General features: G+C 31.4%; 1 protein-coding gene across 1 annotated transcript in view; it reads right to left on the bottom strand.

Annotated features, from left to right (window-relative positions):
• The window catches only part of LOC118192370 (synaptotagmin-15-like), a 150558-nt gene that overhangs the window by 86424 nt on the left and 36717 nt on the right, over positions 1–27417 (bottom strand). Inside the window, exon 2 of the mRNA XM_035363317.2 lies at positions 24729–24912. Within this exon, the coding sequence (XP_035219208.1) occupies positions 24729–24912 (184 nt within the window). The remainder of the gene's footprint in view (positions 1–24728; positions 24913–27417) is intronic.

The raw sequence follows: 27417 nt of genomic DNA, 5'->3' as shown, positions 1-27417 counted from the left end.
GCCAGACGAAGGCTGGCAGCGAAGCTGCTAGTTTCAAAATAATTTAATTAATATTATTACAAACACTATACAAACATGATTATACATTTTATAACCTCCCCAATTTTATTCAATATCAGTACTAAGAATTATGCCATAATGTTTTAAATTCTAACATTTTAAAATGAACAATTCAAGGCTGTGTAATGAAACGCTGGAATAAGTGTTCTGGTGTAATGCTCTTTTGTTTCTAGGTGTAATGCTTATAGAATGAGTTGACAGGGATTTGTGTCAGAAAATCCTACTTTAACGCTTTTTTCCCCTTTTTATTCCATTTTATTATTTGTAATTCTTTTTGGCAATGTTATATTTATTGTTTTTTTTTAAACTGGATTGGGGAATTCTAAATCTCATTTGAATTCAAATATTATTTACCCGTTCATGTTTTGTACATATGAAAATGGAAAAGCCGTTCATATTTAAAAAAGGATATTCTAAACGATGTTCTCTTTCAAATAATGAAGCCAGACTTCGAAATCTAGCATATTCGCTTTCCTTTTATCTTAAAGCTATGCAATAATTTTTATTATTTTGCTTAGATATTCTTCTCAGTAGCAAAACTTGGGATGAAGATTAATTTTAAATTAAGTAACTATATCTTTTGTTAAAAATCCTTGGATGCAACGCCAAAGTCATGGCTGAAAATTAAAATATTCACTAACCGAAATAAAAACGAAGTGGATAAGAAGTGTCAGTTTAAGTTCTTTATATCTAGTGCTAAAAAAGTAAATCTTTGGAATGAAACTATGATTCCTTCCTGAACAATATTTTCTGAATTATAGTAACTGTATTGTTGTTCATGGAAATGGTTGCTATTTTGCAAGGTATTGAGTGACTGAATTTCAAGAATTTATAAACATGCAAATAGATTTACTTTTCAGTTTATATTAATATCTCACTGAATTGTTTCTGCCGTTTAAAATTACCTCTAGAGTTTCGAATTTATTCAACGATACTTAAGTTTTAAAATAACACTCACATCACAGAAGCTAATTTAAGTTCCAGTTCGTCATGAAAATCCATTCTAACAGAATGATTTTGACTGACTAAAATATTCTGCGCTAATGTTGCTATGGAAACTTTTAATTCATTGCAAATCGTTATGCACCCGTTCGTAAGCCACAGCCGTTAATTTGACATTATATTTGACAAGCACAAACATTAAGCCCATAGAGACCATATGTACCTGTAACATTATCCAGTAACCATTCAATTTATAGGAAGTGTTGCTAGAATTTGTCAGCACTTACTAGATTTCACGATGCGAAATTTTTAATTTTAATTTTTTTCAAAAGCGAATATATAGTAAGCTTTCTTCAAAGACAGAATTGCTTTTAATATTAACGATAATAATTTCAAAATCATTTTAATCTCATACAGTATTTTGATTTTTTTGGTGTTATTCAAAATTTGAAACTCACATAATAGTACACACAATTGTTTCACTTGATTTGGTAATGCTAATTAGTCTAAAACCCTTACAGACGTGAAGCGAATTATCGCTACATTTGAAACAACGACGAAGTCGTGAGAAAATTAAAAAGTACGTTATTACGCGTATTTAAACAAAATTTAGAACACAAAGGCACTCTCTTGTGCTACAATATAAGAAACAACTTGTGGGGATGAAACTATACAGAATGGTCAAATTTCAATCAAACATTGAACATTAGTCAAGGACTATACAGTTGAATATTACTAGAAGCTGGATCGCTACTCTACAGGAGAGTCAGAATCAAAGTGCAGGCAAATCAAAGTCAGAATCAAAATTTAGGGGGAGTTTCATTTGTTCTCCCAAATTCTATATCTTTCCATGTTACATAACGCTGCTTGAAAAAGGTAACTAAAACTAAAAATTAACCAATCATAGCTGAGAGTATTTTCTGCATACACTCGGTATAAATACCGCTTACACTCGGTATAAATACCGCTCGCAAGTTAACTACGTCATCTTCCTTTCCTAGCTTCCGCCACTGCCGAAAATCTCTCCTCTGCTCTCTGCTTTATGTCGCCCCCTTTAACCTGTATATATGAGAAATTATTGTAATTGTTTATGATCAAAAAGTACATTGTCTACGAAAAATGATTCTAACATGTCTAGAAATAAAGATGGTAATTACCTGAACTTGTGAACTTGGAATGTGTCAACAACTTCTTTCTGCCTTTCCACTTGACTATCGAAAGCTGTTAAACGTTCCAGTAGCAACTACGCACTTAAAACATATATATATATATATATACATATATATATATGTGTTGATACTTTATTTTCCAAACTTTATTCCAAATTAAAAAAATATTTTTCTGTTTTTTAATTCATCTATAAGTAATGAATGGTCTTCCCACACAACTAATAACTTATTTGCCGCCCAACGGTATAATGGTTAGTGGCCCTGACTCTACAGTACCGAAGGTCCCGGAGAAGGTACGGATTTCGTAAATGTACAGTGTCTTTTCATGGGAGCACTCTAAATATATGACTCTAAATATATAATCTCTTGAGGTTAGATGATAAAGGAAGAAGGGTGGGAATTTTATACTCTTTGCCACGAAAGAATTTGTTGGCTATGTTGACATATGATGTTCTGATTAGCTCAGGGAAGTGAGAATAGTCGCAATAACAACAATAATTTATTTTATGGCTTTCATTTACTAAAACGGTCTTTATTTGATGCACATGAACCGTGTAGATTAGTCATGAGGTCGTATTGTTCTTCAACTTTTGGCATCAAAATATAATCCTATATATCTTGGAAAGCTAATAAATTTCCCAAAGACCCGTAACTCTCATATTTTTAACTCAAAATATTTTAATGTTACAATCAAACAATTTGATCCCGTAGATTGGTATCATTCTTCTGCCAGTATTTATATTCTTAGTGTACCTTGTTATGTTATTGTTTATTAAATGTTCTTGTAACTCCAAATTAAGTGTTACCAATTTAATTTGTAAATTTTATAATTGTATTGAAATTGTATTATGTCTCAGTATGTAAAAATAATATTTTTTACATATATTAGCTATAGGTCAACTTACGGCAGATGAACTCTAGGTCCTTTAAAAGAAGCTAGACTCTTTAAGATCCAAAAGCACGATTCCTTGGCGGAACTCAATTTTTGTCCTTTTATCTTTTACAAGCTGAGGAATGAAGCATGAGGAAATTTCTCTTTCTTTTTTTCGGTATGATTAATGTGGGAAGATTTTACCAGTTGAGCTACGGTCCATTCCTGGTGTCACTCATACTCTTGCATGTACCTCTCTCTCAGATGTTCTTGAGCTAGTTCCATCATGATCCATAACATATTCTGGGTGCGTGGATTTTGTTTGCTGCAGCGTGTACCTTTTTCTAACTTATGTCTCTTGAACTTTAATATTTCCAAACTTTTTCTGTCTAACAAAAGCATGCTAAATCGTATTAATAAGTGAGTGACATTATAAATTCCCTAAAAATTTACTTCATTGCCTTCAACGATTGAAACACAATTTTTGTAGATAGAAAATAGAATAACCTCAAAGTTTAATCTGTGACGAGTATGGACAGCATTTTAGCTGGCAAAAGAAGAAAGAAAATAAAAGTGAAGATTACTCAAGTTATTTTTAAGTAGAATGCTCTGTAACAAAAAGATTTCTTAAAAGGCTTTTTTTATAACTTCCTAAAAATTTTAACCAAAGCAATAAAACACCTCTGGCAAAAGAAAAGCTTGTAAATAATTGAGATCTTGTGTAAAAGCAGACGAGAAGAAAAAACATTAAATGCAAAAAAACAAACATCAGAAAAAGCTATTTTTTGTTTCCACTCTGATACGATTTAGTTCTGTGGAGTAAAAGCGAGTGTTCTTTGCAGATGCTCTCTATTTTTTATACAGAAAGTAATTACAAGTCCTATAGAATATTATTAGAAATTATTTCCTGAGATAATGGGGAGGTATGAGAGAATGATATTGCTAAATACAAGCAGAAGAGTAGAAAACTATAATTGCGTTAAATTTTATATTATTCAAAAAATAAAGAAAAGAACTGTTATTTTATTGTTATTCTCAAAAGCAATTGAATACTTTAAAGCATTTCTGTTGTTTGTAATTAATTTCTTTAGCATTTAGATGCGTTATACAAAAATATGTATTTTTACGGAGCTGAAAGTTTAGACCAGCAGGGACCCTTCAATACTGTTCTTGCTACATGACACAAAAGATGAGAGTTGAGAAAAAATATATTTTCAATAATCTAGATTGAAAGTTATGCATTGATCACGAAGAATAGGACTCCATACATCCCTTAAAATAAAAGTTATTGAAAATGTATTTTTCATTCAGAGTTGATAACTTCACTTTAATGGGAGGAAAGATGATTTTACTATATTTAATGAATAAAGAATTCTGATAATTCCAGTATTCAAATCATTATTAATGTTAAATCCCTTAAGCTCATGTACTTGAACCCTTTTTTGAAACATAGATTTGAAGGGGGTTCATTGAATCTACCACATATGAAAGACAAGAATTAAGGGTAATGGAATTTTAATAAAATCCAGTGACCTATTTTGTATTAATTATAACGAAGGTCTCGAATTTATTTTCATGCAAAATACAGAGGGTGTTCTCACACTTTTGTAATGATAGATTTTGATTTTCTCCATAAATTTGCATATTGATTTTAAAATACAAACGTGGCTGGCATCAAATTAGAATAAGGTTTAGTTATCGTCTGCAGCATTAAAAGTAATCTTTTCTTTAAAATGTCGCTAAAAATAAACAATAGACCGAAGGTTATATTTTGCAATGTCCGAAAAGAAATACTGTTATTCAATTACCAAAAAAAGATATGAAAAGCACGTTTTTAATATTTCTACACTTAAAATAAGTGACATCATTATTATGAAAGGAAAGAAACGTCAAAGTTTACATCTGACTGGGAAAAGGCAAAAAAATGAGTACCGTACAAATGTACATTCAGTTTTTTTTTAAATCTCATTTCTTAAAAGGGAAATCCAAGCCCCAAAGAGCTATTGCAAAATCAATAAATATTTATACAGGAACTGTGAACAAAATTATAAAATCTGGTTCAAAACAAAATTCGGCTAATCAAAACAAAAAAACATGATGCTCATTCCCCTAACGCTGAAACGTGTTTCTCAGCATATTACTATGTGCAGATTGCTGTATGAAAATTATTTAACAGGTAAAAAATTGAAATATATATTTACAATTAATGAGGCTTGGATATATTTATCTGACTGCAATAGAAAAAGATCGATTTACTGCCGAAAAAGAGGAGAAAAGACTTTATATGTTGGTTCAGACAAAACAAGGAAAGTTTTTCTAAAGGTTTTATGGTTATTACTGGATTCTCGTATAAAGAAAAACTTAAAATAAGGAAAATAGGAAAAAAATGTCAAAACTAATTCGGATTACTATCAGATATATGTTTTAACACCTATTTTTAAAAACGAAATTTCATCTCTTTATCCAAACAATCTTCACTGTGTTACGTTCCATTAGGATAAGCTTCCAAAGCCATACCTCTAAATCTACTGCAATATTTTTTGAAAAAATGAGCTATGAAACCGGAATTGAAGCTATTCCTTCTAAATGTATCCCACTCAAGTTCCCTGACGCGTCTCATATGAATTACTATGCATCTGGACTTTTAAAACAAGCTCTTTATAAGCTGCATCCCAAAACAATGGATGGACTCTAGAAGATTGTGAAGGAAGAGTGGAATAAAATCAACCTTGGTATTTTAAGAAAAGGACTTTTACCTTGGACATCAAGAAAAGGGCTATTAGAATGAACATATTAGAAAATTAAATTCTAAGGTTTATTTATATGTAAATCTTTGGAAAACCGTTGCAAAAATGTGTGAACACCCTCTGTAGTTATATCATTACAGAAATAAATATATAGTAACAAATTCAACACTCTAATTTACTTGGGATGAAATTATTTACACTTTAATTCACTAGATTTCCTGACTGGTTTTCATCATTTTTGTTAACAGTAGCCCATATCTACAGACAGTGTTATACGGCTGAAAGTAAAAGAAAGTAAGCCAAATTTTGACGAAGTGTGTTTTCAGAAAAATCATTTGAGAGCAAAAATACAGATATATTAGCTTAACTTTTCGAATAATTAATTCCTTATAAAACTAACTAATTAACACTAAATAATACTTTTTATACTAATAATTGACTAACACCTTTCATAATGTAGAGACATTTGCTTATTTTAAGCAGGACACATGAAAAATGAGCAATGCTTTTGCTGGAACTCGAACCTGGGCCTCTCGAATACGCGTCGAGTGTGCTAACCGTTACAGCACGAAGGCAGGCCGAAAGCAGGGAGAAAATACCTTATAATACGAATAACTAACTTTGATGGTATTTAATTTACCTTTAATATTTTTAATTAATTAATGACTAATCAATACATTTTTCAACATTTTAATACGCAAAAAAATGCATCTAATTTCTTAACGTCGGCCTTCTAACATTCCAGTTCTAATCGTTTCTCTCCTTAGGTCACGCTCTTTTTATCTTTTACGTGGAGGAGAACATTTTTCATAAACTATATATTTTTAAAATTTATTGATATTCCTTTACGTTTTAAAATTTGATGTCGAGTCTTCCCATACTGTTTTTACCATCGAAATTATTTACATTCTTTTACTGATTGTAAATAAATTTACCATAATGCACAATCTACTCTTGAAAACACTCTCAACATTATCATTCCTTTTTTTAATTCAATTTTAAAGCTACATATGGATTCTGTACAATTTCAGTTGTATGTCTGTTTTGCTTTATTGATCAATGTTGATCCTTAAAAATCTTATAACGATCTGCAATTTTGAAACATTTTAATATTCTTCTTCAATAGAATTTAAAATATTTCAATCAAAAATGATTTCATATATCGTATTAAGCAACGCGAATCTTTGAAGAAAAGGAGAAATTAAAAACTTAATTTCTCCTTTTCTTCAAAGATTCGTGTGATTGACTACCTCTCAGCTTCAAATTTCTGTAAAAATTATTTAAAACAAATTCTTTTTAATTGGTATATTAATTTTTTATTCTTTTATACTGATGAAAATTTTAGGAGTTTAGCTTCAATATTTTACAGTAATACACATTTGGGTGTCTGTTATTGTACCTGTAATTTTGCTTAATGCATAGTAATATACTGCTGTTAAAGCAAATGAGACAGAAATTTCAGATAAGATAAGACTGTTCTCTATGAGAAAAAACAGCATCTGATATCTTTTAAAATGAAATTAAGCTTTTTTGATTCAAATCAATTCAAATTAAAGTTGAATTTTGCTCATTTTTGAAGTTAGGTACTGTATTTATAATACTTGCTATTGAAAAACGTTTTCAGAAAATGTTTTAATTGAAATTTGTATACAAGATCTACATTCCGTACTAATAATATCCTCCCTACTAATATAAACTTTAAAGAAATTCTCATTAATGTTATATACATCAGTAAGGAGTTTACTCCTTTAGCTATTATTCTAATGATATTAGACTAATTTTACAAAAAAAAAAAAAAAAGAAGTTTTCTTTTAAATTACATAATTTTAAAAGATGATGATGATGATTTGAACCGTTTAATTCGATATAATGGTAACGCACAGTAATCTGTCAACTACTCTAAAATTATTTTTTGAAAATTAAGGATAAACATATCCAGTTCATATTTTAAAATTTACTTTTGCAGAGAGCCATTAATTTTTTTAAGCCAAGAATGTCTGAAATCAGACACTTCTGTAGAGTTAAAAATATATTTCAGACCAGGAAACCTAAAAAATGAAGTATGTCCTCAATGTACGTAATCCGAATCACGTTTTCCTACTTACTAACTGGACGTACTAAACACTTACACCACAAGAGAAAGTGCTATTTTTCTTACTCTTTCCTTTAATTAGAGGGCGACTGGGAAGAGCTGCAGAACCCACTCGACCATTTCGTCGAGAGCCACTATACGGACTATTTATATTTTTGAAAACCAGAGCATGTGACAAATAAGTTGTAACTTCCGACTCATTCAATACATGGATTTTCAAATGCCAATTTGAAAGGACTTAACCACTTATACAACGATATCATCCACTGCAGATAGCGGTAATTTGTTGCAATTTTAAAAAACTTGCTTTCGAATTCACTAACTTAAAAAAATGTAAGACTTGAGCATTCAATAGTAAAAGTAACGCTTAGAATTTTTATTTATTTTTCACGACAGGAACGTCATTTTACATCGAAAATATTAATGTAGCATTTAATTTTTAAATAATTAAAAGGAAGTATCATTTGTTCTTTTCATTATGTGAACGTGAGTAAGTGTTCTTAGCTGCGAAATGTTTAATGTATGTGCTATTGAAAGGAAATGCGTTACAGAGTTTTGAATACATACCTTGTTAGTCATAGTAGAGTTTTAAACTATAAACTTTTTTTAAATGCTAAGATTTTGCAACCTTCATATATATATGTATAAAATATGTATAAGTATAATAAAAAAGTGCTTAATGGTTTTTGTGACCCGTAAAGATAACACCTACATTCAGTAATGCATGCGAAACAAAAGGATATAAATTCTAACAAAAATGGGACTTCCGAGACATCCTGAGTATGCTTAACGATTCCCGTCACAAGATTTTACAGCCTCATTAAGCTTGGAAATTAGTCTACAAAAACGTTAGCAAGTTCTTTGGGAAGAACTAACATTCAGAAACTCCAAATAGTAAGACCAATAGTGGGAAAACAAACTATTGGAGCATCTGTGCTCTACTTAGATCTAATTAACTTTCTTGTTTTAGTACTACATAAACGGTAAAAACAATTCGTGTTTGATTAATTTTTTCCTGCTTGAAATTTATAGCACACGAATGGAATCCGTGCGTGATTAAAGTAAGAATTATTAAGAATAAAATATACTCGTACTCTACAGAAGCAGGCTACTGAACAGGTAAGAAACTTCCGCAGTGAGAAATATTCTAAATTTATTAAAATAATTAAGTAGGAGATTGCAGATAAAACATAGATTTATTATTTAAAATAAGACAAAACATCATCCTTATTTAAACATTGATTTTGAATAAGACATTATCGAGTTCGAGGGGATCAGACACAGGTCCCTCTTTTCAGGAGCCAAAAAAAAAAAAAAAAAAAAAAAAAAATGAAGGACCTGTTTCTGAGTGCACATTTGTGATTTATAAATTATTCCAATGTATTATTAAACAGCCACTTGGAAGTTAATAGCCGCGTTGCCTCTGTGTCGATGTTGGTTCTATGCAAAGTCGGTTCCATGGCTGTGCTAATCGTATTACGCTTTGATGGTATGGCATGTGATAACTCTGTGCAAGTGACAGACTGCATTAATCTTCTTACTCATCACTATTACATCATTAACGAAATTTCTACTTTATTGTGTCAATCGTTTGCAGTAGCTGATGTCGGCGTGTAGTCTGGATGCTTAGTCGGCCTTACGCCTCGAACGTACACTGCCTTGATTCTGTAGAATGTTGATTCTAGGTTATTTCGATCCTATGAATGTAAAATGGGATAATGAAATGAATTTACAACAGTATTTCGTTTCAGAAGGAAAGTAAGAAATATATGAAGTAAAGTCCTTTAGGTCAGTAGAAATGAGTAGAATTACCACTTTGGTTAACTTTCACAAATTTGGTTTCTTCCAAAAACAATACTTCAAGAAAATTTCATTCATTAAGGGTGAAATCACCAATAAAATGGAAAACAGCTTGAAAATGCAGTACGTAGATAATTCATGCAGTTTTTGACGGTAATCGAAGAGAATGAATACTCGATTGTTTAGAATATCTTTAATGGTCAAATATTTTCATCACGGTGATAAGAAAATTTTTTCAGAAAATGAAATCAATATTAAAAAAGAGGGAAATCTCCGCATAAAATGTTTTATGTTGTGGAACGTGGATCAGATATGATATGACGTCGTGAGGTGTGATTATTGCGCTCTGACTACTTATTTATTCCTGTTTATCGTAACTAAAGATATGATGTATGTCCAGCACCTTCATAAATTAGAAAGGAAAAATTTTTAATTATGAAGATAAAAAGTAACTAAAATAAAATTTTTCTTACTTGACCTAAGTAGGAATTGACTTTATTTTTTTTTATATTACTTGTTTCGATGAGTTCTGGACATAAAATAATTTTTTAATATAAACTAAACCGCTTGACCGTTTTCAGATCAGGATTCGGAAGATCCAAATTTTTGGATCTTGAATATTTCTGAAAATTCTCGGTTCTATGATTCGACTACTCCATCCATTATTTTTAAAAAATGAGTATATTTAATTCACCAAAAGTTTTTTACTTTACAGACCTATTGAAGAAAAGGTATATACATATTAAAAGTTACATCCGTTTGATAAAGTTTCTTCTTCAAATATAACTGAGTATATAAAGCAACTTTAACTTTATTTCACACTGCTACAATAATATATGTTGCTGAAAAATCACAGAAATTCTCGGATGGCAATTTTGGCTTAGAGCAGGGGTTTTCAACCGGTGGTGCGCAAGAGAAAAATAAGTCGTAAGCAAAGAAGCAAAGTATGTTTAACTATTAAATTCAAAAATCAAAACCCCAGCATCCTGATTGAGTTTTTACTCTAACACTCGTAAATTTATGCGATCTGAGCTTTGTTCAAGAGGTGGTGGTAGTAGTACTTTGTAGTGGTGGTACTAAAGGTTTTCAATTTTTGCTTAGATGGTACGTGTTAGTCAAAAGGTTGAGAACCGCTGCTCCCTTACAGGGTTTCCTTCTCGGGTCCACTGTCGCCGAATCCGACCAATAGCTTCATTATCAACCTGTTTTTCCTCTTCAATACTGGGCAAGGACTAAGTAACAGCCCCTTCTTTAATACAATTTGTTGATACTGAGTATGTCGACGTATTAAAAGTTTTGCTTGCCTCATATTCTTCGTTCACCAGACTCCAAAACACCGGAAAAACTCGTGTTAAACTAACTGGGACACTACCGGAGAACTGATAGATTGGATGTTTGGAGTTTATTTACTGGAGCTAATGATATGAGTGGTTTGCTAATGCAAATATTTTCATAACGTTTACATGTGCATCCCCACAGAAATTTGCATAGCAATAAATGTGCTTATTCGTAGTACGACATTTTCTTCGTCAGGCAGTGAACAATTAACGAAAATTTGCTGCATATATTCGATTATATAGTCACTATTTCTTTAAACTAATCGAAACTCCAAGAAATATAATTCATCCATAGGTATTTCTTTTTTTAATTTGGAAGTAACTACAATAATTTAGGTTAATTGCATTTATAAATTTTATACTTATATGTGTAGCACCTATTTGCCTAAGAAGTAATAATCTGAAATAAATTGAATAATAATATAATAGTACTTATCCTTTTCCACATGAATTTCAGCAATTCTCTTTATGAGAATGACTTTTTCTAGTCTTTACGACTGAGTAACATTTTTTAAAGCGCATTACGTATCTCAAAACTATATTTAGGCTAAGTGCCCATGCTGTTTCAAATCAGCAAAGTTGCGGTACGTAACAACAGAATAATAACACATCCACCTGGTACGCGGCATACGCCTATAAAATGATTTCTTAAAGTGTATTTAAACGTTACTGAGCTTACTAAGTCGGAGCAAAATATTTAGTCTGGGAGCAATGCTTAGGGATTAAAGTACCTTTTAGTCTTATGACAATGTGTAGGAACTAAAGTACAGTAAACCGCAGTTCACGAAATTGATTCATTCTTGAAATCTGCCCACAAACCGCAGCTGTAGCAATATTCCTGATAGGAATTAAAATAAAAAGGATTAATTCATTCTTGGCCCACCGATGTTTGCTTATTTAAATTTTACTACAATACTTTGTGTACAAGTTCACAAACCAAAACTGCTGGAAACTGGAAATGATTAAATGTAATTGAAATTTACTGTATTAGTACAAAGGAGATTTCATAAGTGGAAAATGACGAGGAAGATGTTATTTTTTTATGTGAAATTTCCTTTCGTAAAAACAAGAAGTCGTCGTCCTTTTTAATTTGTCTTTAAGCGTCATTCGACTCTGCTTAAGGCTCATGTGACCTTTGTTTTACACAAAATATGTGCAGTATGATTTATTTTTGTTTACGCTTTGAATGGTTTTTAAAGTGAGACATAGTATTATCATTGATGATTGAGCTTATGTTGCTTCTTGCTGCTACTATATCGCTATGTGAAAGTTTTGCATCTCACCAAATTTTCAAAAATTTCGCGGATCAAAGAGCTAGGCTCATTTTCTTTCTTTCTATTCTTCTAAACACATCTCTTCCACAATCGCAATCTTTTGTTGCTCCTTCTGAAGTTGTTGCAGTTCTTTCTTGATCAGCTCTTTTCTATGATCCTCTAGTAACTATGTCTCCATTGTTAACGTTCTAACCCATGCTTTTAGTTAGAGACACAATATAATAGATAAAAAGCCGAAAGTATTAAAGTGCTCGAATTCGCTGTCTGCAACCCAGTTTGGCCATAATTTCCTTCATGCCGAATTCATGATCAGTGAATCATTGTTTCCATGATTCGTGTAATTTTCTAAGTGAGAGTTAAGTAATGTAAAATAGTAAAATGATGGCACCGAAAGGCCCTGTAACATAAGTGTTAATTACGTTGCATAAGCTTATGTTGCAAAACAGCTTTGAAAATCCCACGTTGTCGACTTGCGTATTTTTACTCGAGGCACCGTTCGTCATTCGAGGCTTTTCTTCCTTTCGATAATTTATTCGTGAACCAAGTTGTTTGTGACCAGAGGTTCTACTTGTGCAGTAATTTTGGAAATGAAATACTAATAAATAGGCATGAAAATTAGTAGAAAATATTTTAATCTTTCATAGAAAAGCTTACTTAAGAAAATATTTTTTCGTATCCCCTCTAATTTTAATTAGCTAATTTCAATACAGCTCACCAAAAGATTATCCCAAAAGTAGGTGCAATGTCAAAATTATTTTTTTTAAATTTATTTTTCATTACTTTTCATGCTAAAATATCTTTATGAGAAGGCAATATTATAATCAGCGGTGCATATCTTCTAAATATTTCTTTTCCTAACTATTTGAAAAGCGTAATGTTAAATGCCATTTTAAGTACGTTTAATTGGGTATTACTTTATTATGCGCATTAATTCTCCGGATTCATTTTCACTCATCTGAATATTTAAAAAAAATTAAATAAGATACATTTTTTTGAAAATGGTGGTTTTGATCCGAATCATTTTGACATAAATTGGATTATTGATTTAGGCAAAGTATACTTGGCTACTCATCTATGGCTCCGCTTAAATCCTTTTTAAGAGTATCCCCCAGGAAAGTCATTAGAAGTATTTAATAAGACTCTCTATCTCCCCCTCTTATCATCAGCTCCTCAAGATGATTAGCTAGGTAGATTTTCTTAAATGCTCGAATGCCGCAAAAACACTACGATTACAAATATTCATGTCTTAACCCAGGCCATGTTAGAATCAGTCAATCTTTGTTAATCACCGCACGAACGAGTTAGCCAATTTCATATAAATTGATTTTTGTTTTTGAATTTTTTATTTAGACAATTAAAAACGTTTTCATTAAGGTAAATGGCTGATATGGTAAAAACTAAATGGCTAATATGGTAAAAAAAATTTCGGCTTATCCTCACTTAAACAAGTTTTAAATTGCTCATAATTCTACTACTATTGCATGCAGCTTAACTAAAGGCGTAAAAACCTTAACTGGAAGATAAGAACAACATAACTGAATAATTTTAAAAACAAAAATTGCACATTTTACCAACATATAAAAATAAATATACTGAGCTCATGGTGCCGAGTAACAGAGTTGGTGTGTTGTATATATACAACACACCAACTCTGTTACTCGGCATATATATATATATTTATATTTTTTGTGCGGCCGATTGCAACCACAAAGGGAGGCGCACAACTACAACTACATGTACTACATGCATTATACTATAGACAAAATTTCAACGTTCTGAGACTACTCGTTTTTGAGTTATGCGAGATATATACATACGTATGTAGTACCTTCACGAAAAAGATTTCTTCCGAATCCATTTTAAATCCTTTTTGCAATCCGTTTTGGAAAAAAAAGTCCTTTATTGTATCCTTACGTACAGATGTCACGCAGAAACATCGTTAAATTGCATTCGATAGCGGTCAAAATGGATACGTTCTTTAAAATATGATACCTGAAAATGTTCGCGATTACATTATTTCTTTTATTTCGTACAAAGAAGTAATTAAAAAGGTTTCAGATTAAATGAAAGAGTAAACATTAAAAAGTATATTGAGATCCACATGCGCGTATATATATTTTCAGAACGGTGGTTTCGAAAGTAAAGTCATATTGTTGAAGAAAACATTCCTCAAAGTGGTAGTTTCAGTTTGAAATCATTTCCCGTCGAATGGTCGAGTAGTTCACTCTTGCCGTAACATCTAATATTACACAAACTTCTTCATTAAACGTTCTTCTTTTTTCATTTTTTTTCATATTAAAATATTTATCTTCGCATTATTTTTAATTATCGGCTTCATTTTTTGTCTTTTGATTCATTTCCCTTCAGTCATTTAAAATTTTCCTTACCTTATTTATTTGTTTTGTTAATTTATTGTTACTCCTCCTTTTTCCTTCATGCTTTCTAATTAAACATTACTTACCAATTTAAATTTTTTTAATTCAAATTATTGTTTTCGTTCGGTTTCTACATTATGTTTTTATAACATAATCAATTATACTGTAGCTCTAACTCAAAATTCTATATATATATCAACTAATAAAAATTCTATATATACATCAAAATATATATCAACTTCATTTTAACCGAGCAGTCTTATCTTAGATAACGCATATGTTCAAAATGAGTTATACATAAAATGCAAACAGTTAAATAAATATTAATTAAAATTTTACTTAAAGTACATTTTATGTAACTACATAAATTAATTTGCAGCACAAAAACACGAGTCGTTAACTTGCCAACAGTCCTCAACAGTTGCCTAAATCTGCTCGCAATTTAAACAATAAACCGCTTACAACCACTTTCTCAAGAGTTGACTGGAATTTTCTGGCTGTAATTACAGAGTATCTAACTTTAATATCCACTTTACAAATGGCTATCATTTCATGGCCAGTGAGCAGCACAATTCAAAACTTCAAAGCGAAGAGAATTTAAACGATCTTAATTAGATGTAAGAATAAGGTAAAGTTGAGAACCCGCATCACTTGGATGAGTACTTGTGTAGCTTGACCAGAAAAGTGCAGAATGTAAAATTTCATAATTAAGTTAACGTAATTTAACAGCTAAATTTTAGAACTTAATTGTTCTTTATTAGTATTAACGGGAAAATAATGTAATTGTCAAAATGCCAGCATGTATTAAAATCAGGGCAACTACTTTTAAATACTTTGTTCCTACTTTTCTATTTCAAAATTCTTTTTTTTTTCTAAATTCATGACTTTTATATAGTTGTAATTAAGGCAAATTTAAAAAGTTCAGAGAGCTTACTTTTTTACAAATTCCTATGTTGTTTTAAGACGCAGTTTTACTTTTCGAGGTGTTTGTTGTTCTTATTTCGCAGATTTGACACGATGCAGAAAGGAAAGCATAGCCATGTGAGGAAAATACTTGTTGCAAGTTTCGTACTCAACTGATCCAGTGAAATAAAATCAGAGCTAAACAATTAAATCTTTTGTTTATAAAAAAGGCACACCAGTTTCCACCTGGCGTTTATTTTCGATAAAATAATATCATACCATTTTTTCCTGTCGTTTTGCCTTCATATTTTGTACTGCTTATTTTAAATATACGTTTTTACGTTCTACATCTTGAATTTCTGGGGGAATAATCCTTAAACTTGCTAACATATCCTAACAGCTTAGCTTAAAACTATTTTAGGTTTTAAAAGGAAAATTGTATCCAAGAATAAAAAAAGGCTTGTTTTTAATTTTATAATTTTTACATTTTCAAAACATTTAAAAAAATTTTTTACTCCTTTAAATATAAAATTTCGGGGTGTTGGACTTGAAGCTTTCAGATTGCATCTCTTTTTAACACCTTGTTCTGATAGTTTAAATTGCAACCGATATTTGCTGCCCGTGAAGCATCGCAGACTGAAAATCACCAACAATCATCAAATATAACAACATCCGCAGAAGATTAATTGTAATGGAAATTATTTAAATGCTACCTATTAAAGTAAAAACAGTATTTACCTATAATTGTGGAATAGTAGAAGGCACCTTTGAATTATTACACTTGAAGAATGAAATGAAGAAATACCGGAATAAAATTTTAAAATAAACTTTAAAAAGCACAGTAAATTTTAAAAATTTAATTAAAATTCTTCAAACTTCCATGTTATTTTTATAAATAAAACGGAATTTACAGCATCCTAATAATATTTTACCTTAAAAAGTCATAAAACAGGATTATGGGTATATTTCATCGAAGAACTCGTACGTTTGATAATTCTCTATTATTACCGGCGAAACGCTTCATTTTTATAGCAAAATGACAATGTATATTTCATGATATCCACGAACACAGGAGCTAGAAAATTACTAAATTTGCTCTCCTTGTGCATTTTTGTAAATCCTGAAGGCTATCAAATTAATAAGTATCTAGTAGCATAAGTAGTTATTATCTTTATATAAGTATTCCCACAAAATGCATTACTAATGCAGAATTTTTCTGTATAATGTTAAGACATTCAAAATGAAGAATAAGTAGTATTTTTAAGAACATCGTCAAGACTAGGAGCAATGACCTTCTGTTCTTCAGACACAACTAATCTCCAAAGATTTATAAATGCTGAAAAACGGGGAAAATCTTACTTCTGTTTAAAAGAAATTAGGTGGATAATAGAAGGAAAATCATTAAAGCATTTTATACAGCTAAAGAATTCTGACCTTCTTTATGCGACTCATTCTGATTATACACAAGTACATAACCATTAGCCAGTTTATATAGCAGGAAATAAATTTATTTGACGAAGGTAATACGGTAATGTTCGTCCAATTATACCTCAAAAGAAAAAGAAAACAGTATTCAGTATTTAAAAAGCAACAGTTGTTATCGAAAGAAGCAAAAACAAAACTAATTTAACTTGGTATCTAGACGCTAAGTTTGTATTTCGAATTCAGAATTGAAAGAAAGATTAGCTCTTCTTTCAAGAATGCACGCTGCATCATAGTTATTTTTAATTTAAAATCAAGATATTAGTTTTCAATTTATCCACTGTCGGAGGCTTTATATTATAACAAAATTAAAATGAAGATTAAAAAAATGTAATTGGTGATTCGCGGAAAGAGATTCAGCTAATAAATATTTGTTACGTCTTTGAAGAGAAATAAATTGTCATTTGAAAAGCAGAATACGAAAATTTGACAAAGAACATGTAACAGTGACGAGAAAGATGACAGAAAAATACTTTTAGTTTATTTACAAGAAAGAAGAAGAGAAGAGAAGCTTTAACGGTAAATTAATTAACAGTTTGATTAATAACGGTTATTATTCGAACCATAAGAATTTCTTTTTGAAATATATTTCAATTTGTATGGGGCAGGGCGAATAAAAGTGACATGGAAGACAGAAACTCTGTTCTCCGAGCCACTTTTATTTGCCTCACCCTGTATAAATACGATTTTAATCTGTATACTTAATAATTTAATTTTATGAGATTTTAATCTGTATAATTAATAATTTAATTTTTCAATTTAATTATTCGCAAATTAACTTTCTAATTTTAGATCGACTATTAGTCGATTAATTTATGAACTTCATTTTGTGTTTGACGATTTAATTTGAAAAGTTTGAATGCATTTCGATAGCAAAAGAAATGATTTTTCTTCTTCAGAAACAAATAATTCAGGGCTCTGCAAAAAAATGTGCAGGACAATAATTTTTTACCAGTAGGATTTGTACTGTTGGATCTTGCGTCTCTCTCTAATTACTCTTTAACTGAAGAAGAATATAAGAAAATATAATATTCTTCTTTGCAGGCTGTTATGCTGTATAATGTTCGCACGTCCAGATACCAAATGAAAGAGATATGTTATGTCATGATAAGATACAGCTCATTTCTCATGTTTTGTATTCTGAGAAAAGCCTAAAATTTCTTACAAGTAAATTAATAAAAGCTATCAAATTCTTCTTTTAGAGTTAGTACTTAGAGTGTATTTGACAGATATAACTTTTTTCATGCAGCTTTTAATAGAAATAGAGAAGTATAAATATATATTATTTCAGAAAATATCCATGGTAAAAGTAGCTGAAAGAGAGCATGAAAAAGAAATCTTTGGGGAGGATTGATCCTTATTAACTCTTAAAAGAAACTTCGAAGGAAACAGCTTATCCTAAAATAGCAAACTCAAAGCATCAACTACAACAGCCAAGACTTTTTTATTATTATTTTAATGATTTTATGGAACTATTTATATGTTACTCACGAATCCTAAAGCATCTTTCGTATTTTTGTTTTGGTTGTAAGAGGTTCTTATTGCTCGTCATCAGCTAAGATAAGTATTTCGGGAACGAACTGAAAAAATTGAACGCAATAAAGAAAGAACATAAAATGCTTTTATCTCGCTCACCGCATCAAGTAGCAAATGTTCCTAGGTAAAAATGGCATTAATCTTTTATGTATTAAAGCTGCAATGAACATGTATCAAAAATGAAGATTTAAAAAGATTTTCTATTCCTATACTCTTTCTCTCTCTCTCTCTCTTTTATATATAAACCAAGTCAGTAATCAAATTGGACATCTACGTTAAATGCATTCCTAAAATTCTTCTAAGATTCTGTCACGATCAGTTAGCTATTCAGGATCATTTGAACAATGTTCCTTAATGTTTCATGTGTTGAAATGAAGCAATCTGAGAATTCTAATTATTAGACTACTCAGATGTACCAGACACTTTAAGATAATAAAAGTGAATCTTAGACTTACACTATTATGGAATTATAATCACACTGCTTATACCTCATCATAATGTAGCTGTGAAAACTTTACCATGTTCTTGCTGATATGCGAAACCAATATAATTTCCGAAACATTTTTTTCACCACCACTGTATGTAAATTTGTCATTAATTTTTAATGCATTCTAATTCCTCTGTGTTCAAACAATAAAAACACCTCTCATAGACTGCATCAGAAAACATAGAATTTTCCACATTCAAACCATAAAAAATGTCTTCTATAATATTCACGTCAAATGTAGTTTGTAATGAATCTGATATTATAGTCATTAAATACAGCAAATGATTTCAACGGCACCGAAAAGGACGTTTGATGATAAAATTATGTAAAACTTAAAACAAGAGTAATTTAACAAAATTTAAGACTACATATTTTCCCTTAGCATGAAGAAAAGGAGAAATTAAGCGGTATAACACGTGTTTAGTCTCCAATATTCTGACACGTCGCCGCTGGTATATAACTGAGGCACACGCAGCGTTAACTTTGTTTTTCGTTTAATTTATTACAGTAAAGCACGTAAGGGCTGTTGCGCTTGTAGATTTAATACCATGCAGAACTGAGAAGCTATAGTCTGCAAGAAATAATTCACATTGTAAGGAGTGGTTTGGGACACAGCTATTTGGGTTTTACTATGATGAGAGAAATATCTTATTCTTCCCCGTCATGCAAGGAGTTACTGAAGACAAATTAACCGAGGCTTTCTTGCTTCAGAGAACAAAATAGTATAACCATGGACAGAAAGCAACTGAGAAAATGTGGTATTTTCTTACAATTCGAAATGTAATATCAAGATTATGATGGAATGCAATACATACATCTTCAAAATTTCGTAAAAATTTCATGTTATATGATGGTTATAGAAACTGTTATAACCATAGGAATGATGATTGCAAGAATGAAGATTAGATGATGCTTAGAGGAGCTGCGATGATCGTAGGAATGATGATTACAGGAATGAAAATTAAATGATGGTTATGGGAACTGTGAGGCATCCAACCTGTTAAATAATTAGAACTGTATTTATTATGCAGCTTCACTTCACAGATGGTACTACATAAAATGCCAAAGACTATATAAAGATGCTTTGTGGCTTTCTACAACATCTGACAACAGGCAAGTTTGGTGACAAGGTACAAGACTCAATTTTCTTCATGATGAACCATCTCACAGTGAATGAAAATGATAAGTGTTTGAATATTTATATCCTTTCTTTTAAAAAATTTTCATATTTATTGCAATTTAGAAGAAAATTATTTTAGGTATGAAAAGGTAACCTTTCCTCAACCTGGGAGCTAAAACTGAATGACTTAATTAAGAAGAAATAAATATACTGTAATAGAAAGCTCGCAGAAAATAAACATCCCGCTTTGTTCCATCTGGATGAAATATGCATTTAGAATTCCTCCAGGTTGATGATGGATACATGTGTAGTTATCAAGGTAAACTGAAGCTCAACGAAATGCAGGAATATGTTTTTTATTTCCTTGACTGAAAGACAGAGCACTCAGGTGTGCGGATCCGCTGTTCAAGTTTTATAAGCTTGTTTGGGGCTACAGGTCACTGACTCGTAATTTAATTCGCTAATGCATACCCGTTTGTGAATGCATTAAATGATGTCTTAAATAATTTTGTGCTATTTAGCTCTTCATGTGTTATTTATTACCATTGCATTGCTACAAACATTTCTCCACATTGCTCGAAATTATTTAGTGTTCTTAACATTAAAATGTTTCCACATGCAACGGCATTGAAAAATTATTTATGGAAATGAGATGCAATATTTTTTTCATTAAACAATGTATAATTATACTATTTATTTATCTGTGTATTTCTTCTCTAATTTTTAATTTTATGAGGGGCTGGGAAAACCGAATTAGTTCACCAAATATGTAAGCTTTGGACTTTTGATGACGAAAACAAGAGAAGATGAGTTGAATAATAAAAGATGCAATGATACATTAAACTCGCAAATTACTGCCACATCTCACGAGAAAAATTGTAATTAAAAGTGTAGTGAACTTACAAACAGAAATATGAAATATTATCTCCTATAAACGATACTTTTAAATAGTACCTCTAAATAATTATTTTTATTACATAAACAGCAGCAAGTTTTGCTCAGAAATGAATAGCCTTAATTGTACGAGATGTCCACAGCCTTTTAGGAAATTTCGAGGAAATATTAGATGTATAAAAATAAAAAAAGGAACAGAAAAATGTCATGTGTAGTATCATCTCACGTGTACCCCAAAATAAAATATAAATTTAACAAAAATAATGCTTGATGATTATTTTTAGAACTTTAATTTTCAAAATTTATCTGCTACTTGCATAATCATAATTGGTTACTTTTCCTTATCTAGAAGAAGTTTCAGATGCAAAATTTAAATTCAGAACTTGGGATGTTATTTTTTAATATACATGTTAAAATGACAGCTAAAATAATAACTCAAGAATTTTTTTTTACATAAATCTTACTTACTACTGTTTAATGAGTTAAAAGATGTCAAAATGTTAATAAATCAAATAACTTAGTAAGAGATATAATACGAGGAGGAAGATAAATTCGAATGTGTCTAAAATTACAGCAAGAATTTATCTTAGAAATGTCTCACAAATAAAGCGCTGACAAGATTTGCAGAATCCTCTCGTCCCGTGGTTCAAGATAAAAGAAAAAGAACGGCTTGCAAAAGCTTCTTTCTTTAAATCTGCCAGAGGGCACCAGCGAACATTCATCCCTCACCTGACGCTGATCTTTCAAAGTGGTTTCGCATTGTCTCTCCGTCTTTGAAAGATTCATGTTCTGAGTCGTAGAATTTGCTCAGAACAAAACATATTTACAGTCATCTGTCGATTTTATTTGATACTACAAAGACATATCTTAAACTAGAATACTAGAATTTTTTATGATATAGATCTGAATTATTCTGTAGAATGATACTTTGTTTAAATATTCTTCTGTAATTTGTGTGTTCAAGTTTTTTATTAGAGAGAAATTCCTTGAACTTAATTTTGGCTTGTTCAAAAAATATACAAGTGCATAAAAACAGAAAATGTACTCTGTTAGGACTGATTATAATCATCTGTAAAAAGTGCAACAAAGGACAACGAATAAAAAAACATTTAAAAAATAAAAAAATAAAAAATTTAAAAGGTTTCAAATTTTAAATTATGTTTAAAGGGGCGTTTTTTTAACGTTTTGTGTGTTACCTTCATTTATTAAATATCATGTTCTTGGCATTTAAACCATAAAAATTCTGTTCAACAGCAATGTCGCAAAATAATTTTAAAATGAGCCTATCTTTAGAATTTCCGATACACAGTCTATGTCTATGCCGTAACACAATTAAGAGGCAATCAGCCTAGTGTGGCCTTTACCAATATATTATAAGTAGGGTGTCTTTAATGATAGTTGAATCCAATAAGAGGAAACGTACTTTTTGCACCTAGTGCAGTCTCCAGAAGAGAAGTAAACGTGGCCCCACGATGTGAGGATCTGCAGCTTGAGGGTTTCTGCCGCTCGGCTATGGTTGTCTTGAGAGAAGCTGCGAATTAATCTTGATTTGTAAAGTTAAAAATAATCTCGATGACTTGAAAAGCTAGACATAGTTTCTGCATATTTGATTTAGCTGATTTAATTCTCTGAGCTATTGTGGTTATTGATTTCACGAGATAAAGGGTTTTCTGATCTTTGAAAATGATTGATTTGATTTCTGCTAAATTTTCCTGCGGGTTTTTCTGCTTAACTTTGTCACTGTAAAGGTTTTTTAGGCATTTCTCGATTAGTTTGGTCTGATGTTTTTCCTCTGGTTTTAATTTACAGGTATTGGATCTGTGATTTTGTCCGCACTTACAGCACCTGATCTTTTTAAAGCAGTTATTTTGGGAGTGCCCAAACTCTTGGCAATTGAAACACTGAATTGGGCGCCGATACACAGTTCCGCGCGCTGGAGATAAACTGATTTGTTTTCCCCGTAGAGTGTTGCGATTGCTCACTTTTAAATCGTTGACTTTGTTAATCAAAAATTCGTTAAAAAACTTTTACAAAATAGGAAATCGATAATAAAACAAATTGCAAATTGCAAATTTGGGCTTTCAGATGCCCATATTCGCAGTAGGATTACGTCGTTCAAAATTGGATGGCTCTAAGTACCGTTGTTTTATCACAATGCAAGAAACATACATACATTTATGCAGATTCTTCATTATTTAATTTCTTCAAATATAATGCAGGACTCTAAAATTTGGTGGCAACAATTTGAAAAATTATACTCCATTTAGGTAAAAGTTTACGATTGGGTGCCCCTTGTTTGTTGGAGATTCTTTTTTGACGCCAAGATCGGCGCCAGGAAGGCACAATTTCAAGATGGTCGCTACACAAAACCAAAATAAGAAGTCATTGAATTGCACAAACTCTGTGTCCATGTACACATCGATCTGTTTTCACTTTAAAAAAATCCTGGAATTGCACAAACTAGGCATTGTGCATTGCCTTAAATTTGTCCATGTACACATCAATCTATTTTCATTTAAATAAAATCAGGAAGCTAAAAAAGTTAAAACTATCATGGTAACCAGAAGTGAGGTTTCATCACCAAAATTTTTTTTTAAATGTCGCTAATCGAAAGGGCACCCAATTCTACACTAGAGCCCGCCGTTTATAGTGATTCGATGCAAAATCACGAAACGAAAACAGGGACAAAGCCCCTTTCGACTAATAAAAATAAAAATAAATTTAGATGTAATATAAAATTTGGGAATGATATTAATCAACTGTACTGTTAAGGAATAAATATATCATTTTTATTCGGAGCAATTTAAAAGCATCTGAAGAAAAAGATAATCGTTTTTAAATTATGTATAGACGATAAGGTTTTCGAGTATCTACAAGAAAACTAATGGTAATGTAAAAGTTTCAGCTTCGGACTTAACTGTGGGCTATACCTTCACTAAGAAATGATGAATGGTGAGTAATAACATAGACTTTAGATAGCAAAAACTGACAACATGAATTAGAATGAACAAAAAAATCTTTCTTGTTTCGAACTGACCAAACTGAAATGCGCACAATAATTCTCGGTTTCTGACATGACTGTGGGGCAACACCAGCCGATCGTTTTGAGCTCATTATAACAGAAGCATAGTTGGAAGAAAAATGGTCGCGTTCGATCTATCTCTATTATTAAAGTCGTATTTTCTGCAAATTTGTAATTGCAGCTTCTGTAAACATTTAGTTTATAGCAATAGCAGTGCTTAACTTGACGGAATTTATCTCCTTTGTTTCTTTGATTTCACTTTTAATTCAGATATTTTCATCCCGGTTGGCATTTGACGACGGAACCAGAATTGCGGTCATTGAGAATTCTCATCCATAAAATAATATAAAAATTGAAAGAATGAAGACGGCATCTAAAAAGGATTTGACACCTGCAAAAATTACAATGACTCTTCAGCTGAGAAATCGACATGAAATATGAGTTTACGCGAGAAAGTACAGGAAACCTCGAGAATTACTGGCCAAAAATAGTTTCAGTGGTTGCTCTTCTTCACTTTTAGACAATTCCTGTTCCTAATATTTGTTTTCTTTAGCATTTACCTGTTTACTCAATGACATCAAATAGAACAATAGGTGCCGAATTTTCATATAACTTACCAGACATAGTTATATACTATTGGATCGATAGGCTTCGAAATTTTAGGAACACTAGCATGTAGACCCAGAAATGGTTGATACAAACTTCTTCGTCGTCTCTTCTTTCGGTAGATAGAGTAACTTGCAGCGATTAGAAGTAAGACGGCAAAGGAAGTGCATAAAATGGCTACAAGATGTTGATGGGCTGAAACATAATAGAAAAAAAGAAGATAAATTAGTAAAAAAAGAGAAAGTTGGCGAACATAGTATTTTATTAGATTGGTTAACTTTGCGTACATAATACATCTTACATACTGTTATCGATTAGAATGCTGTAAAATGTATTAATCCATAGTACCACTTAAACCAAAAATCAAAATTTTACATGGAGATAATTAATGACAGATAAATATTAAGTGTTTTAAGAAAATACATGGTTGTGAAATAAAGATTTGCTGTTACAATGATGAGAAAAAGACTGATATATTATCACCAGAAATGGAATAGGACAAACTAAGATTTCTTTTTCATCCATTTCTCTACCAAGTTTTTAAAGGAAATCAATAAGTATCAGATTGCTAAGTCAATTACATTATCGGAAAACGTAATCTAAGTTAACCTTTTAAAAGTTAACCTTTGAGGACAATTGTACAAGTTTAAAGTTGTTGCTGGGAATATTATTTGAACAAGACAGTGAAAACAGAGAAAAAAAATACCAAGACCCTTCTAGTATCTTTGAATAACTCTTGCTACGAAAATACCGTTTTCGAGAGATTTTTCAAAGGCTTTCCAGAGATGTTGATAGTTTCAAAGACTAAACACATAATTATGTTTTTCTTTATATTAGCTCAAAACTGTTACAATCAGAGTTTAATTTAGCACATGAGTTTAATTTTTAATAATGAATCTCATATAAGTAACAAGCACAAATTTCTTAAGCAAATTTTAAACGTTTTATTCTTAACTAGTTTCTAACATTTTCTTTATTTTGTGTATAAGCATATTATTAATTGACAGTTTGTTACATATAAGATTAAGACTAAAAAATATTTAATGATATACCATTTTTGTAGTTAAATTCCTCATCAAATGTAGGTTCAAATTTAAAAACTTGAATCTTCTAGTGACTCCCATTATATGGGCGTTTTAGTTGTACACAGTAAATCTAATTTTTGTACTGCAGTGTACTGACAGTCTATTTTCATTTCCTGAAGGATAGCTAATTTATAATCCCTGAATGTACTAATATAATAATTAGTGCACTCCGCATTTGCTCATCTGATTCTGTTTTTCGTCAGGAAAGTATTGCAAGATATGAAAAACTTTCGTATCGTATCATTAAAAAATCATTAGAAAAAAAGTCTTCAGCTTCTTGTAACAAAAAGCATCCTTCTGTTCCACACAATGATAAGAATCTGATAATTAATAATTATTTTCTTCTCTTTGATATAACTGAGTATTTAGTTATTAAAATCTATTGAAACTTTCGCGCACGTTCATTTCTTTTCTCTTTAGTGTCTGCAGTTCAATCAATGATTAGAATTACAGAAAAAGGAATGGTTTGAACTCTTGAAACACGTCCTGTTAAACTTTTCTTTACTAAGCGATTCTTGTTGAAAACACGTGTCATTTTCTTATTTATTTTACATGGCATAGATATTTTAGCCAATCGAGTAAAGCATTGGACTGAGGAAAGAAATGCAGAACTAGACAAGTAAACACCGCCACCAGCCGACACACAATATGACTTGAGGTCATATTGTAAGGGATTTTTCTCTCTCCTTAGCATGCTTCACCCTGGCAGTCATTTATTTTACGGGCTAGGATCTGCATCTTGACAACTGACCAGCACCAGGGGATAAAAACACGTTTCTGGCTGTTTCAAAACCCGGAGAAGATCGTTTAATTATGGTCAGACGGCTGAGAGATTGGTGTAAGTCCTAAGCTGATGGCAACAGTAGCTCCGTAGGGTGGGGTGTGCTGGGTAATGTCCTTCGTGACGCGCAGCCCGCGTAGTACTTGTGGGAGCATTATTGATGATGTTCATGGAGGTAGGTATCATCCATGTTCATGGAGGTAGGATTAGATTTCCAGACGAATATGTTACGCCTTGTGGTAAACCCTCGGCCAAATTCGAAACTGCGATAAGGGAGATAACTGAAAAGTCCGTAAGAATGTAGTGTGGGACCCGGATGTTCGACAAAGTGAATGCATAGCATCTTCCAGGTGACTTTTGTTTGGACTACCGCCTCTTGCCTAATATGGGGGTTTTCAGTTGGGATCTCCAGCCCTGACGCTGCATTCGGTTGCAGGAGCATGTAGAAAGTTTGTCTTGTCTCTCCTTTTCATGTGTCTTTGGGTGTAATTAGATGTACGTCCAGCTGACAGTCGGAATGTCCGGAATACAAATCCCGATGTGGATCTTGCTCAGTTTTCACGTTTCATCTCTCTAAAAAATATAAATGTGTCTACAAGTGGCCTGGACTAAAAGTGTGTAAGCAATACCATCATCACCAAGATCTGGCAACTGGTTCCTTTGATTCTCAGTTGCCGTTTAAGAGTGGGTCAGTATAAGAAATTTTCTCCCTCTTTATCGCCTGGCTTTGTATTGTAATTGAAAGCACGTCTGGCTAGCAATTGGAAAACCCCGGAATTGGAATCTCGGCAAGGGCATCATTAATCTTTCATGCTTCCTGGCTTTAAAAAAAGC

Source organism: Stegodyphus dumicola, chromosome 5 (assembly GCF_044657685.1).
Source record: "Stegodyphus dumicola isolate Sdum_Otavi_A_Nest chromosome 5, ASM4465768v1".
NCBI lineage: Eukaryota > Metazoa > Arthropoda > Arachnida > Araneae > Eresidae > Stegodyphus > Stegodyphus dumicola.
Note: the sequence above shows the minus strand (reverse complement) of the source record. Positions and strands in the feature narration are given on the sequence as shown.